Genomic DNA, 14,802 nt, shown 5'->3' on the forward strand with positions numbered 1-14,802 from the left:
ACAATTCAAAATCAAATAAAAAGCAAACGTCCTACCATATTGTGTTACCACACTGTTCCTAAGAATAAAGAATAAAGGTACTTAACCTATGTGTAAGTACAAAATAAAAGATGAGCCAACAACACGACTACGGCAGGTGTTATTTGAAGAAACCTAAAATAAACGGGAGGAAGGATTGGGGGGGGGGGGGGGGGGGCAGGGGGCTGGCTGAAGTGTTTGGGCCAGGGAATCCTCCAAACCCGAGACTTTTCTGAAAACTAGATACCTTGGGAATACAAGGAGTCGAGTCTTGTTTCGTCCCTACCCGTTCTCAATATCCAGAAAGCTGTACAAACATCAAATTATGTGTAACAAAGGATTTCTTCACATTTGCGAGCCAATACATAAGAATTTGTGGTCAGTGACAAAGGTCCTAGTGTACTGCACATCTAGTTGCACCAAGCATGCTCTTATTCGACTGACAGTGGACTACCGTTCCAATCACAGGTTTAGTATGTAGAGCGAAGATGGCAGCATATTGTGTTTTGTTAATCAGTAATTGTGACCACACTTCATCCGTATCACTGGAGTAGAGGCCTACTGATGCATTCATGTAAAGGTCTGCTTCTATGCGCTAATGCAGATCCTAGTGCTTACGTCCCAAGTGTATGTTATGCGTGCGTGACCTGTGTGGTACATTCATTGTGTACAGGAGTAAACCAAAGTAAAGGAGGCCCACAAGTTTAATTTTGGAAGCCCCTTCCAGTTAATGTGCTCAAGATGGAGGTGAGGTGGTTTTCCAAGACAAGAAAATTGTATTGCTGCCATTCTAGAGGGAGGAGTCATAGAAAATGAATTAGGGAAAGAAGTGACAGGGATCCTTTAGCAATTTAAATAAATTTTGTTTTGCCAAGAAGGGCTGCTAATTAGTCTCCCTGAGCACTACTATTTGGTAGATGGGGGGGTGAAGGGTGGCACTGCAATCTCAGTTGTTCAGAGTGAGAAGGGTCCTTTAGGTGAGACCAGCCTTTTCTTTATTTCCAGGTTACTGTTGTTCAGTGCAGATATTTAAGTCTAAGTGCAGAAAGCTCACACCTCTTTGTGTCTCTGTTGTGTGTACTTCAGGCTGGAGACTACCTCTGCTGTTTCCAGGAGTACCACTCTGCACAAACACAGTGGGGAGAACAGCCGAACAGGCCAGATAAAATAGGAACTAACTCAAATTAGTTCTGTAAGTACAGACAGAAAATTCACATTCACTGTCTTCCATAACTTTAAAAAAGTGGGAGCCACTGACCACCTGTTCTTCCAGTCACAATTTCTCCTTGGCCAAGGAAGGGAGTGCTCCACAGAGTAATCAGAAAACTGATGTGCTACTAGATCTCCTGTCTGCCTGAGAGTCAGACTCACAAACGTGAGGGGACATCACTGGAATCTGACTTGAAAGGAAGAAGCCTCTGAAAGCAAACCTGCTGAGAGACAGGAAATGCTGCCAACCCTGCATGGGGTGTGATTTACCAGGCTATGGGAGGACGAGCTAACCTGGGAGCTTGAGCTTTTTTACACCCAGAAAGACGAGAGAGAAAAAGATCTGCATGCTCAAGATATTGGAGTGCAATTGTTCTGGCTGGCACCGCAACAAACTTGTGAAGTTGTGCCAGAGGAGATTGTGCCTCCACGGCAATGATGATGTGCCAACGCAGACTGTGTAGCTGTGAAATTGTGAAACTGAGCTTGAGCAGACTCTACAGCTGCATATTGTGAAGCTATGCTTCAGTGGACTGGTCACAGAATTTGAACTTCACAGGAACAGACTGGGCCGCTAACCCAGCAATGAAAGCCAGAAGAAGACTACATTAAGGCAGCCATATGGCCCTTGCTCTCATGGCCACTATCCACATGCACCCAAAGCAGGACTGCAACCACCTGTAGATGTGTGGTAATGCCAGAGCCTGAAAGTTTGCAAACTCTGGAAGGCAGCCTCTGCAGCTGCCTTCCATAAACCTGATGCGAATGTGAGAGCATTCCAAGCCAGTGGGTCTCCTCTCAGACGAGGGAGAGAGACAGGCAAGCTGCAGGTCCATCTCATGGCAGAAGAACAGACAAAACTTGCTGTGGTGAGATAAGGACTACTGGGACTAATAAGAGTAATGCTGTGCACAAACTCAGAGGGTATAACACTGCACCTGTACATAATACCTGCCCAAGACAGAACTCAAACCTTGATGAGAGTAAGGAGGGGAGGAAAGGGGGATTACCAGCTCCAAGTACAGTTGCCTTGCGCCAGTGGAGCATCCTGATCCATGACCTGTAATGAGTAGTATTGAGTTTTCTGTGTGTACTGTAGCACCTCCTTTTAACAAAGACAAGCACTGGGCTAGGCAATCTGTTATTGCTCTGCTGGGTGATTGTTGAGTGCTGGGCTTGAATAACAAGTTACTTGCCTTTGGTAATGCCTTATCTGGGAGAGACTATCTAGCTGCAGATTCCTTACCTTAGAATATTCCACAGGTGTCAGACTGGATCTGGAAATTTTCGATGAACAGTACCCCTACATGCCTGTAAGTGACACCGTTCAGCACAGCGTGACATTGTCGGTTGTCCACACTGGAAGTGACTTGTGTGGTGCCTATAAAGGCACCACCCAACCCACTGACGTCAGTTTCTTTTCACAACTTTTCACGCCAGAACTGCAGAGCCATGACAAACACACATGAACTACAGCCCTTGAAGGGGTGAACCCTATACTCTAAAATCCGTCAGAAGAGCAGGGAAGATGGGAGGGTCGATAAGGAAACTGCAGCTAAATAGAATCTCTACAAGATAAGGCATTACCAAAGGTAAGTAACTTGTTCATCTGACAGAGACTTCTAGCAGCAGATTCCTTACCTTAGAAAAGATACCCAAGCAATACCTCCTCAGAGGTGGTATTAAGTTGTGGATTAGACCAAAAAGTCACATAGGACCAAAGAGGCAAAGTGACCATCATGTTGAACTTGACTGTGAAGGAACTAAGTGCTTCGTGATTGTGTGCAAGGAAGCTCACTTTGCTGCCTGACAGTCATCCAGGATGGGAACTCTGGGAGCTAACGCAATGGTCACAGCCTTGGCCATGGTAGAGTGAGCTCACAAGCCCTCATAAGGTTGCTTTTTGGCCAGTGCGTAGCAGATTTTTACACAAAGCACTATCCATCATGATATCGTCTGTTACTGCACCACCTTCCCTTTCTTGGCCCTGATGTAATCCATGAAGAGTTGATCATCTACTCTGAACTCTTTTGTGCAGTCAAGGCAGAAGGACAACACTCGTTTTGGGTCAGGCTGGTGGAGTTTCTCCTGCTCTTTAGAGGGCTTAGGCAGAGCGTAGAAGGTAGGTAGAATGATCAATTGGCCTATGTGAAAGAGAATGAGCACATTGGTTAAAAAAAAAAAAAAAAAATGATCAAGTCTGAAGGACCAGCTTGTCTGGGTAGATGATACAGTATGGAGAAAGTGCAGACAGTGTCTGTAACTTACTGACCCTCTGGGCAGATGTTATTGCCACGAAAATGGCTACCTTGATGGCTAAGAGTCAATTGGACAGTTGTGGGCAGCCTCAAAAAGAGCGCACAACTGGAAAGTAAGAACTCAATTTAAGTCCTACTGGGGCATAATGAATGGCGCTGGTGGAAATATATGTTGGACACCTCTCAAGAACCTATGTACAATAGGAGATTTAAAGACAAATGAGTGGTCTGGCAACCATAAAAATGCTGGGATGGCATAAATATAACCTTCCAACGTGCTCACAGCAGAACCCTGCAAGACCAGGTAAAGAATAAACAGGAGAACTTGGGAAAGGGGTGCAGACAGAGGGTGAACATGTCCGTCTGTAAGCCATGACACAAATTTGTTCCAACAGCAGGCGTTTACCGTTTTGGTGGGGGGGGGGGGGAAGAACACCTGGCTGCAATGATAATATTGCAAACTTTGGGAGGAAGGTCAAAAGCTGTCAACTGCTGCCGCTCAATCTCCACACTTAAAGGCAAAGCATTTTCAGGTTTGGGTGTAGACCCCTGCCTTGTTGCCTTGTTGCTGCAATATAAGATCCTTCAAAAGAGGCAGGCTGATAAGAAAACTGATGCTCATGCTTAACAGCTCTGCATACCAGACTCTCCTTGCCCAATCTGAAGTCACAAGAATTCCTTGAGTCTGGTCATTCCAGATCTTCTTGAGGATTCTGGGCAGGAGGGGTGTTGGAGGAAAGGCATACTGTAGGCTTGAGCTCCACTCGATATGAAAGGTGTCTCCGAGCAAGAGATGCCTTGGAAACTCCAACTCGCAAAACTGGTGACATTGCACATTCTCGGCGAAGGATAACAGATATAACAAGATTTTCCCACTCTTGAAAGAGACCTTGCGTCACCTTGGGATGGAGACGCTGTTCCTGATCCGCTAGGTATTGACGTCTGAGTTCGCCAACTCTTGTGTTCAGACAGCCTACCTGGTGTTGAACCACTAGGGATATGCCCTGGTGTTGTAGCCATGTCCAGAAATGCAACACCTCTTGACAAAGGGATCCCACCACGTCTTGTTTGTGGTTGAAATATCACACAGGAGTGATGTTGTCTGTGAACACCTGTACCAGCCTTCCCTCTCACTGAAGGAATAAAATGTTTCAATGCCTACTGGATTGCCCAAAGCTCCCAACAAGTTGATGTGGAGCCCAGATTCCACCAGAGACCTCTAATCTCCACCTCTACCAGATGACCGCCCAAGCCAAGAAGTGACACAACTGTGACACATCTGTCACTACAGTCAGCACTGGTAGGGGAAGGGAGAGGGGTATGCCACTAACAATCGCAGTTTGTCAGCTAGCACTGCAGGTCTTTTGCAGTTCCCTCCAAGATCTGGACCATGTCGGAGAGATTCCCCTGATGCTGCACCCACTGGAACATCGGGCCCCACTGCAGAGTCCACATTTGCCAACAGGCACGTGTAACAAGCAGGAAGCTGAGGCCCAGTAGCCCATGATGCAGTCTCACTGAAAGGCATGATAGAAGCTAAAACATTGGAACCATATCCGGACTATCTTGGATGTGCTGCTCTGGGAGGATAAGCCTGAAACTGCACCGTGCTCAGAATGGCTCTGATGAAGGGGAGCGTCTGAGAGGGAATCAGGTGTGACCTTGGCATGATGATAGTGAACCGCTGCGAATTCAGAAGGTTTGCTGTAATTTCGAGGTGGGAGACAACTATCCAGGGCAAGCGTGCCTGTAGAGCGCTGGGTTCTGGTTGCATCCCCCCACACCCTTTGCCTGGTTTTGGATGCAACTTCGACTGAGGTGTATTGGGTTCCTGCTAACCAGGTCCCCAGTGCCAGTGTTCCTTCCCTGAAACAAAGACACCTGGTCACTTGGTCCACAAGTGACCATGCCCTTCAGCCTCCTATAAGTCCTTAGCAAATGGTATCCATGGCAAACAACCTTCATCCGCACGGCTGAGGCCCAGTAGCACCCGCTTGACTTGCGAACCCTTCATGAATTCTACTTTTTGTAACTCCAAATGTCAGGCAAATGTCAAGCTATATGTAAAAACTAAAACTTGCAATTTCCCAACACTGATGTGGAGAGTCCAGAATGTGTAGCCTATGCCATAAGTCCCATCATTCTTTCTTTCCACAGCTTTTCCAATAAGAAGTACAAGGACACGCCTAGAAACACTTTTAGCTCTGACAAGCAACAGAATCACTTAGGGTCAGAATATGGATAAGTAATACCATATTATATTTCAATATTGAAGATTTTGAGCATGTCTTTAGGAAGAACTTTTAAAATAAAGCCTACTCCAATATGCACCACAACTCTTAGTAACACGTTTAATGATAAAAGAGAACATGTGGCATGTTCAAGAGGATGGATAAGAGTCAAAGGGACTCAGTATCTAGGTATTAGCCAAAGAGAATGAGACACCTGCACAAAGGGGTCAAACACTTTATTACCCACTGGTCTCTACAGTTTTTCGTAGTTTCAGACTAAAGAATCAACATCATTACTAGCAGAAAACATTCAGGCAACTCTGATCAGCAAAATAATTGGAAAAAAAAACATAGTTAGGTAGCTTCAGTAATTTAAAGCATATCTTTCCTCAAAAGGGCAGACTCCAAGCACTGCTCAGGATGACTACAAAGTACACAGCAATAAAAGAACATTATTTGTAAATAACACTATAAATGATTACTTTCAGGTTAAAACATGCAGACTGACATCATATTTCACACTCACTTGATTTTGATTATATCCATGCCAGTCAAAGTGAGACTAACTTGGTCTCCTGCTGCGGCCCATTCAACAGGTTCATCATGTAGTGTAATTCCTGGAAATGAGTTACAGCAAAAATGTATGGCTAGGTGTTAGAATTATCTGCTCAATTCAAAGGTGGTTTCCCCATTTCTGTTTTTTCATTCATTATTCATCACATTTCAGAATGAGTACTCTACAAACTTATTTGCTCTTTCAGGTTCTGAATGAAGTAATTGTCGTGCTACATGATGTTTAAATATTTTTGGAAACTAAAATATTCTCAGCTCCTCCTTTCCACTGCAAGCTGTCATACAAGTCAGCTTTACAATTTAGAAATATATAAAAATATTGCAATACAGCACAAACAAATAACTGGATTCACAGGCACTGCTTGTTGAGATGTTTATTCCCTTTTTTGGCAATCTACTAGGTTTCACACAACGTCTTATGACAGTCTTAGGGTGCAGTAATTGGAGCAAGTAGTGTGCTGCACTACCTGTGGATCAGTGTCCATAAGTATGAGAAAGAGTGATGGGGGTTGGGAAAAAGTCACAGACACAGAATAGTAGGAGGACTGAGTACAATCTAAGAAGTGCCATATACGAGCACTGAAAAGACCAGGACTGTGCTGCTCATATTGCTTGGTAGCAAAGATAATCCGAAGGTGAAGAAGAGTGCAAGACACAGATAAATAGGATCCCAAATAGAAGAAAACCTTATCAACTTGAAAAAATCTGAAGTCAATAAAAGCCATGAAAAATATTGTAGGTTCAACAGTGAGACATGGGGAAATTGAATACATATGATTTGAAGGATCATTGAAGAGGGGAACATTTTTAAGGCAACATACAAGATAGTATTTTAGTGGATAAGTCTTTGAGATTCAGTCTACTTTAGAAGGCCCGCCACTAGTTGGCAGTGATAACAAGTGATTACAAATAGTAAAATACCAGGCGTTAAGCAGCCAAGAGAACATAGCTGACTGACTCTGGTCATACTTGGGGTCAGACTCTGAAACTTTGAATGGATAACTCTGCAGTGTCCAAATAATCAAGAGCATCAACCACAGACAGGTGTAAGGGACAGCTCTCAACGGCAAGCATGGGCAAAGCCAATAGGTCTCACCTACGTAACAGCTATTGCCTTTGCCAATGTGTTCTAGCCATGTTGTACTCCAGCATGGCTGCTGTTCGGCATGGCTAAACGTTAGTGGTGTAGAGAAGAGAAGCGAGGAGTGTCATAGGGTAGAATGGCAGAGTGTTGTGTACTGGATTGGCACAGTGTGGAGTTGCATAAAGTAGCATACACTGGAACGGCGTAGAGTGCATTGGTGTAGAGTGTTGCAGAGAGCACTGGCATAGAGTGTAGCAGCATAGAGTGCAGTGGCAGTGAATTCAGCGGCGTACAATGCAGCATCGTAGAATGAAGTGGTGTAGTTTAGAGTGGTGCATACTAGAGTACAGTGACGCAGAGTGTGCAGCAGCGCAGAGTGGAGTAGATTCCTGAAGAGTGGTGCAGAGTGACAGATGAGTGATGCAGATGGCAGTGGCGTGGGGTCGAGTGGCTCAGAGTGCACTAGCCTAGACTGAGAGTAGAGTTGAGTGGCACAGAGTGCAGTGGTGTAGAGTGGCGCAGAGTAGATTAGCTTAGAGTGGTGCAGAGTATAGTGCAGTGGCATAGAGTGCAGTGGTGTAGAGTGGAATAGTGCAGAGCACAGTGGTGGAGAGTGCAGTTTTGCAGAGAAGAGTGTTGAGTGCAGAGGTCTAGAGAAGAGTGGCGAAGAGTATAGTGATGCAGAGTAGAGTGCAATCGTGTTGAATGCATTGGCATAGAGTGCAGTGCCATAAAGTAACTTGATTAAGAGTAGAGTGAAGTGGAGTGGTGCAGGGTAGAGTGAAGTTGTGCAGAATGGCATTGAGTGTAATGGCGTAGAGTGAAGTGGCATACAGTGCAGTGGTGTAGAGTAGATTTGAGTGGCATACAGTGAATTGGTGTAGAGTGTAGGGGCATAGAGTTGAGTGTTAGAGTAAGAGGTGGATTGGCGAAGAGTGTATTAGTATAGAGTGCAGTGGTGTAGAGCACAGAGGTGTGTAGTGGAGTTGTGCAGGGTAGATTGGTGTGGCCTAGACTGTAGTGGTGTGGAATGCAGTGGCGCAGAGTGCACTGGTTTAGAGTGGAGTGGAAAAGGGTGCACTGGTTTAGAGTGGAGTGGAAAAGGGTGCACTGGTTTAGAGTAGAATGGAAAAGAGTGCATTGGCAGAGTAGAGGGGTAGAGTAGAAAGGCATAGTGTGAAGTGGAGTAGAATGCAGTGGCATGGAGAGCGGGCGTGGAGTGGTGTAACGTGAAATCGTGCAGAGTAGAGTGCAGGTGTGTAGATGGTGCAGAGTAAAGTGGAGTATTCATGGAGTGGTAGCACACTGCCATTACAGACAACACATTTTCAATTGAAATTGCCATTGCATTTGCACAGACAGTTTTACTAATAAAACTACACAGTGCACAGACGAAAATGTGTGAAAATTGCATCACCTAGTCTAATGAATTGTTTTGATCATATTAAAATGTGTTTCCAGTACATCAGAGAAAACAAAAAAGTGATTAATTTGTGTTCCTATTTCTGATATATTCTTAAATACTTAACACCAGCAAGCTTGTCACATAAATCCTTTCATTCTGAAGTCAGACAAACAAAGGTAAACAAGTACCTCAGAAGACAGCGGCTGACATTAAAACTCAGTCTTTGGATGCACAGCAAATGTGCTGGGATAGGAATAAGATTTACAGGCATGTTTACAGAAAGGGATCACTCGCATGTTTACAAAAAGGGAGCACTCAGAAGGATACTGTAAATAAGGTTAGGGCAAGGGAAGGTAAGAACTCAAGGTGGACAGCCTAAAACAAATAAAGCCAGCAAATGGAAAGCAAAAAAATATGAGTTGCAAACCACAATCTCAATGGCAAGCAAGGGGCAGAATGCATTCGTAGGTCAGCTTTCTGAATATCCCCCCGGGTGTATTTAGCAAAGCAGACAGCTATGCTGTCTGAAAGGCAGGCTGCGACCTAAACATGTAGTGGAGTAGAGCCATAATGCCTTTTTGGACTTGTTGGTCTTTTCCTTCAGTGGATTGTGAATTACTCCATGAATGGTGCAAGCTCTCATCAAGATGGAGCTCTCTGAGTGACACTATCAGTGTCCGCTACTGCAAAGCAACTGGGTCCTCTGGCCTCAAACAATCTACTCCATTAAGCAAATGGAACTGTGCCACTCAACCTGAAATTACTCATCCGTGGGAAGAGAGAAAAGAAGCCAGATGCTGTTGGGAAGGATCCTTTCAATTTGGGTACAGCCAGACCGTGTACTTTGCAACTCTTTGACCCTACACTCCAAACCATCACCCCCTACCCCGATATTGTTGATTCCTTGCAAGGCTCTGAGGTAATTTCAATCTGATTATTGCAAAGTTAAGAAAAAAAAACTCAAAAAACAAAACAGCAAAGGACAAAACGGGCATACCAAAATCCAGCGACCAAAGTAAACAAAATACATAACTTACTGCAAATGGGCAGTAAATGCAAAATATAGAACATTAAAAAAATGAGAAGAACAAATTGTCTCTAATAACAAGTCACCAAAAATGTAGTCAACACTAACCAAACTAATCAGTTTCATAGATTTATAATTAGAAGTTGCTAATCAGTTTTTCAATGTTTTTGTTTTGTCTGATGCAAGAACAAAAACCTTGTGTCTTTCTTAACAAGTATTGGCAAAGCCAATAGGTCTCGCCTATACAAGAGCCATTGACTTTGGCAATGTGTTTTTGCCATTTTGTACATCAGTGTGGCTGCTTTTCAGCATGGCTAAAAGTTAGTGGCGTGGAGTGTCGTAGAGTGGGGAAGTACAGTGTTGTAGGGTGGAGTAGGAGGAGTAAAGTGTTGTTGAGCGGAGGAAAGTATAGTTGAATGGGTCAATGCCAGAGAGTGTTGTGACGTGGAGTGGGCTGGAGTGGACTGAGGTCGTGGGGTAGATTGGAGTGGAGTATATTGAATGGAGTGGGGTGAATTGGAGGAGGATGGATTGAAATGGTGTGAGGTGGACTACAATGGGGTGGTTAGAATGGACTGGGGTGGGTGGAGTAGACTGAAGTGATGGGACCAGGGTGGGGTGGATTAGTCTTGACTGGGTAGGATTGGAGTGGGGTTGATTGGACTTATATGATTGGAGTGGTGTGGATTGGAGTGGGGTGGATTGGAATGGAGTGGGGTGGAATGGGTGAGGTGGACTGGGATAGAGTGGAGTGGACTGAAATGAAGTGGGGTGGGCTGGAGTGGGGTTGACTGGATTGAATTGAGGTGGGGTAGACTGGCGTGGGGTGGATTGGTGTAGGGGGGTTTGGATTGCGATGGGTGGTATGGGGTAGACTGGATTGGGGTGGTGTGTGGTGGATTAGATTTGGGTGGAGTGGTTTGGACTGAGTGGGGTTTATTAGTCTGGAGTGGACTGGAGTGGGTTGGAATGGAGTGGGGTAGACTGAATTGGGGCGGACTGAACTGGAGTGGACTGCTTTGGGGAGAGGTAGATTGGAGTGTAATGGATTTTTTGTGGAGTGGGGTGGATGGGATTGGAGTAGACTGGATAGAAGTAGGGTGGAATGTGGTGGATTGGAGTGGGTTGAACTGAATTGGATTGGGGGCTGAAATGGGGTAGAATGGACTGGGTGGGATTGGAGTGGGATGGTTTGGACGGATTTGATTGGACTAGGTGGACTTGATTGGTGTGGGGCAGATTAAGGTGATTTGCAGTGAGGTGAATGGGGAAGGAGTGGGTTGTATTGTATTGGATTGGAGTGGGGCGGGTGGGTTAAGGTGGATTGGAGTGGGGTGGACTGAACTGGGTGGTGTGGATTGGAGTGAAGTGTGGTGGGGTAGGGTGGATTGGAATACAGTGGGGTGAATAAAAAAAAGTGGATGGATTGAAATAGATTGGGGGATTGGAATAGAGTGCAGTGGATTGAAAATAGAGTGGGGTGAGGTGGATTGGAATGCAGTGGAGTAGAGTGGGGTGGATTGAAATGGGGTGGGGTGGGGTGGAATGAGGGGGGGTGGATTGGAGTGAGGTGAAATGCAGGGAGGTGGATTGGACTGGTTTGCGGTGAGATGGACTGGAGTGGGGCAGATTGTTTTGGATTGAAGTATTGGAGATTGTTTTGGATTGGAGTGGGGCAGACTGAAGTGGGGCACATTGTTTTAAGTTGGAGTGGAGCAGATTGCTTTGGACTGGAGTGGGGCAGATTGTTTTGGACTTGAGTGGGGGAGATTGCTACGGCTTGGAGTGGGGCAGGTTGAAGTGGGGTAGATTGTTTTGGATTGCTGTAGGGCAGATTGGAGTATGGTGGACTGTAAGTGGATTAGGGGTAAGTGGTTTGTATTGGAGTGAGATGGAGTCGATTCTAGTGGGGTGGATTGGGGTGTACTGCACGATTATGTGTTAAAGTATAATTACACATAAGAAAGAAACAATTTTGCTTTGCAATATTTAGAACAAGATAATAGTCATCTTTTCAGAACAGCATCCACGAGCAAAAACAAAAACGTGAGTGCAAAGTGAGAAAAGACGACTTGGCAAATTAAAACAAAAAAAGTTAACTATAGAAATTGCAATTTAGCAATTCTGTTTGTCCTGCTTGGCAAGTTTTTGATAGTCACGCGCTTCTGTTAGCATGGCACTAAAAGTTAAAAGAAGGCAGTAGTACAAAAGTCACATCGGGAGCGGTGGACGGGCACTAAGTTGAATCAATCGGTGCTTGGTCCCTGCTCCACATACGGGAATGGAAATTATGAGATGGCCTCCGTTGAGGAATTACGAGGCTGTAGACAAGAGTGTCACGCAAGCCAACAAATGGTAAGCCACTGGCGAGCTCCAAGTCCTTTTCTAACTACAACAGTGCCTTTCTATTGCATGCAATCACAAGCTCAAACTTAAAAAGGTGAGTTTTATCCTACGACATGAAACTTTTGTGCACACATACCTTTAACAGTGCAGGACTCATTAGGGGGCATTGCTAGTAGTTTTTCACCAGTTTGGACATAGCCAGCCTCTATTTTACCGGTCACGCAGAATCCTGCTCCTTGATCTAGAAAATAAGGACAGTACATTACGTATACCTTACTTATTTTAAAGACCACAATTAAACACTTTGCAATGATGTGTATATATATATATATATATATATATATATATATATATATATATATATATATACATACACACACACACACACATAATAATATAATTAACGAGCTAGGAATTATACACTTTGGCTATGAATCCAGAATTTGCAAGTCTATTATGTGAACTTTAAGACACTAGAAAAATGGAGAAGTACTGACTGAAAGCACTAATTCCCAACACACACCGTTAATTTACTCTCATACCACATATTCAAAGGATAGTAGCCGATGGCATTATCAGCACCTTTATTGGCAACTTTAGATGTAAGAAAGGAGTATGAAGTCTGAACTATCCCCAAGCCTTTGTGTGCAGGTTTTATCTACACTAGTGGCAGCCTCAAGAGGTAGCACAGCGTCAGTTTTAAGTGCTGTAGATTCTGCCCATTTTACAAAAACCCAAAGCAGATCCCCAAAAGGTTTGCTTGGTAGGGAGTATTGAATACAAAACAGCTTGCCAAGCTCTGCGAGCTGTCTCCACTTATACTCATAAGCTGATCAGGGAGATACAGAACTTGTATGATCAATTCTGTGCTATTTTCTCAGACAGAGTTAGAGGCTTCTAATGTATAACGAAATGGCCTGAAAAATAGGCTTGTTATATGGGTCAATTAATCGTTGTTAATGTAATGAGCAACTAATCATGTTTGCAAACTTGGTAAGACCTCATCTGATTCCATGGTGCTTAACCTCCCCTTTGGTAGGCTACATCTGACAGTAAAACATTAAAAATCACAAGAAGTAAATCACCAGAACCACTAGACAGTAAAGAGACGTCTATGCTCTAGTAATCAATCTGCAACTCACCGACGAGTCCCAAATAGGCCCAAACTGGTCTGAGGTCCAGATGGGACCTGGCTGGGCAGTGTGTTTATTGCACAGCGGACTCAATATTTGTGAACCCACAATAGGCGCTTCAAAACGTTTTGTGGTGTTCACCAGAACACAAGGCCCAAATACACTGGGGGGGTGGGAGGATACCACAAGATTATCCCACTCATAATAGAGGGTACCTACTGCCCCTTTACCACACTATGTGGAGTCTGCTGGTGGCAGAGATTGTATAGATTATCAAAGACCATATGAGCTGTATCAACGGGAGATGAATTTATTAACTCCTACAGAGTAAAATCTATTCAGTATTTCATTACTCGGGACTATATCTTCACTACAAGTCTGTGCTGGACGTTTGTGTTTATGTGTGGCATGCATGGAGAACGAGTGGAGTATGAACAGTGTCGCAGGCAAGGACATATTCCATGCAGCACAAGGTGGTGGCTTTCTGTCATCATAGCAGCTGCCACAGCACATTCACACCAGTCTGGTTTTAAATGGTATTAGAAATTCGGCCTAGAACACTGCAAGAACATAAAAGACCAACCAAAACTGGTTCTGCAACTTGGCACACGTTCCTACAGATCCTGGAGCTATGCTAACGCTCATACCCTCTCAATAAGGGTGTCAAATCCATACAATCTTTGACTTAACAAAATCCCACGTCACCCTTTTTCCATCTTAAGATGCAGATTTCCCTTTCATGGCAGGACTTAAAGGTAGTAGCTCTTTGGTTCTAGCTGGTAGAGCCAATTCTAGAATTGTTTTTAAAACCACTATAGTCATAGTTTTTCTAAACATGCCAAAATCTTAAGGTTTTGCTCAATTCGAAATTCAATTTCCCCATACTCAAGTGCAAACTAGTGGGTCTAAAGCCAGTTGATAGGCCATGTGAGATACTGAAATGTTTAAACCCCAAAGAACCATGAATGAGATACAGTCCTAGTTTTGTACCAATGGTCGGTATCGTTGGTATTAGGGCATTTCCGGCACAAAAGGTTCCACATTATGACTTTGGAAACCTGATCGAGCAAGAAATGTTTTTCTTATTATTATGGCCAATGCCCTCTTGTCACTGACCACCAGCAGGTGGAACAGAGGCCTTATAATCACACATGCTTCAGTTCTCCGTCTTTAGGAAGAAGAATTCCACCAACCCACAATTGTACTGTAAACGTTAACTGTATAAGATAAAGAGTGCACCAACCTTTAAAAACATCAGATGCACATAATCTAAAGGGTTTATCCACTGACCGTTGAGGTGGCTTGAATGAATCTGAAAAGAAAAAAATATATATATATATATAAACACAAAATCCAGTAAGCAGTGAAGGAAGAAGATTTTCATGTAGACTGAAACACTGCTAGCACATGACATTTTTTCAAGATAGTTTGTAAATTACATTTTTAACACTATTGAGTGCATTGCATGACCAATAAAATGTAAAGCAAACTGCTTCAGCAATCTCTCTGTACTCCAGC

The 14,802-nt window shown here is 44.0% G+C and overlaps 1 protein-coding gene across 1 annotated transcript in view; it reads right to left on the reverse strand.

Annotated features, from left to right (window-relative positions):
• HBS1L (HBS1 like translational GTPase) overlaps window positions 1-14,802 on the reverse strand; it is a 414,125-nt gene that overhangs the window by 16,864 nt on the left and 382,459 nt on the right. The window contains exons 11-13 of the mRNA XM_069235198.1: window positions 14,528-14,596; window positions 12,288-12,392; window positions 6,243-6,333 (exon numbers count right to left, since the gene is read on the reverse strand). Coding sequence (XP_069091299.1) covers window positions 6,243-6,333; window positions 12,288-12,392; window positions 14,528-14,596 — 265 coding nt within the window. The remainder of the gene's footprint in view (window positions 1-6,242; window positions 6,334-12,287; window positions 12,393-14,527; window positions 14,597-14,802) is intronic.

Source organism: Pleurodeles waltl, chromosome 5 (assembly GCF_031143425.1).
Source record: "Pleurodeles waltl isolate 20211129_DDA chromosome 5, aPleWal1.hap1.20221129, whole genome shotgun sequence".
NCBI lineage: Eukaryota > Metazoa > Chordata > Amphibia > Caudata > Salamandridae > Pleurodeles > Pleurodeles waltl.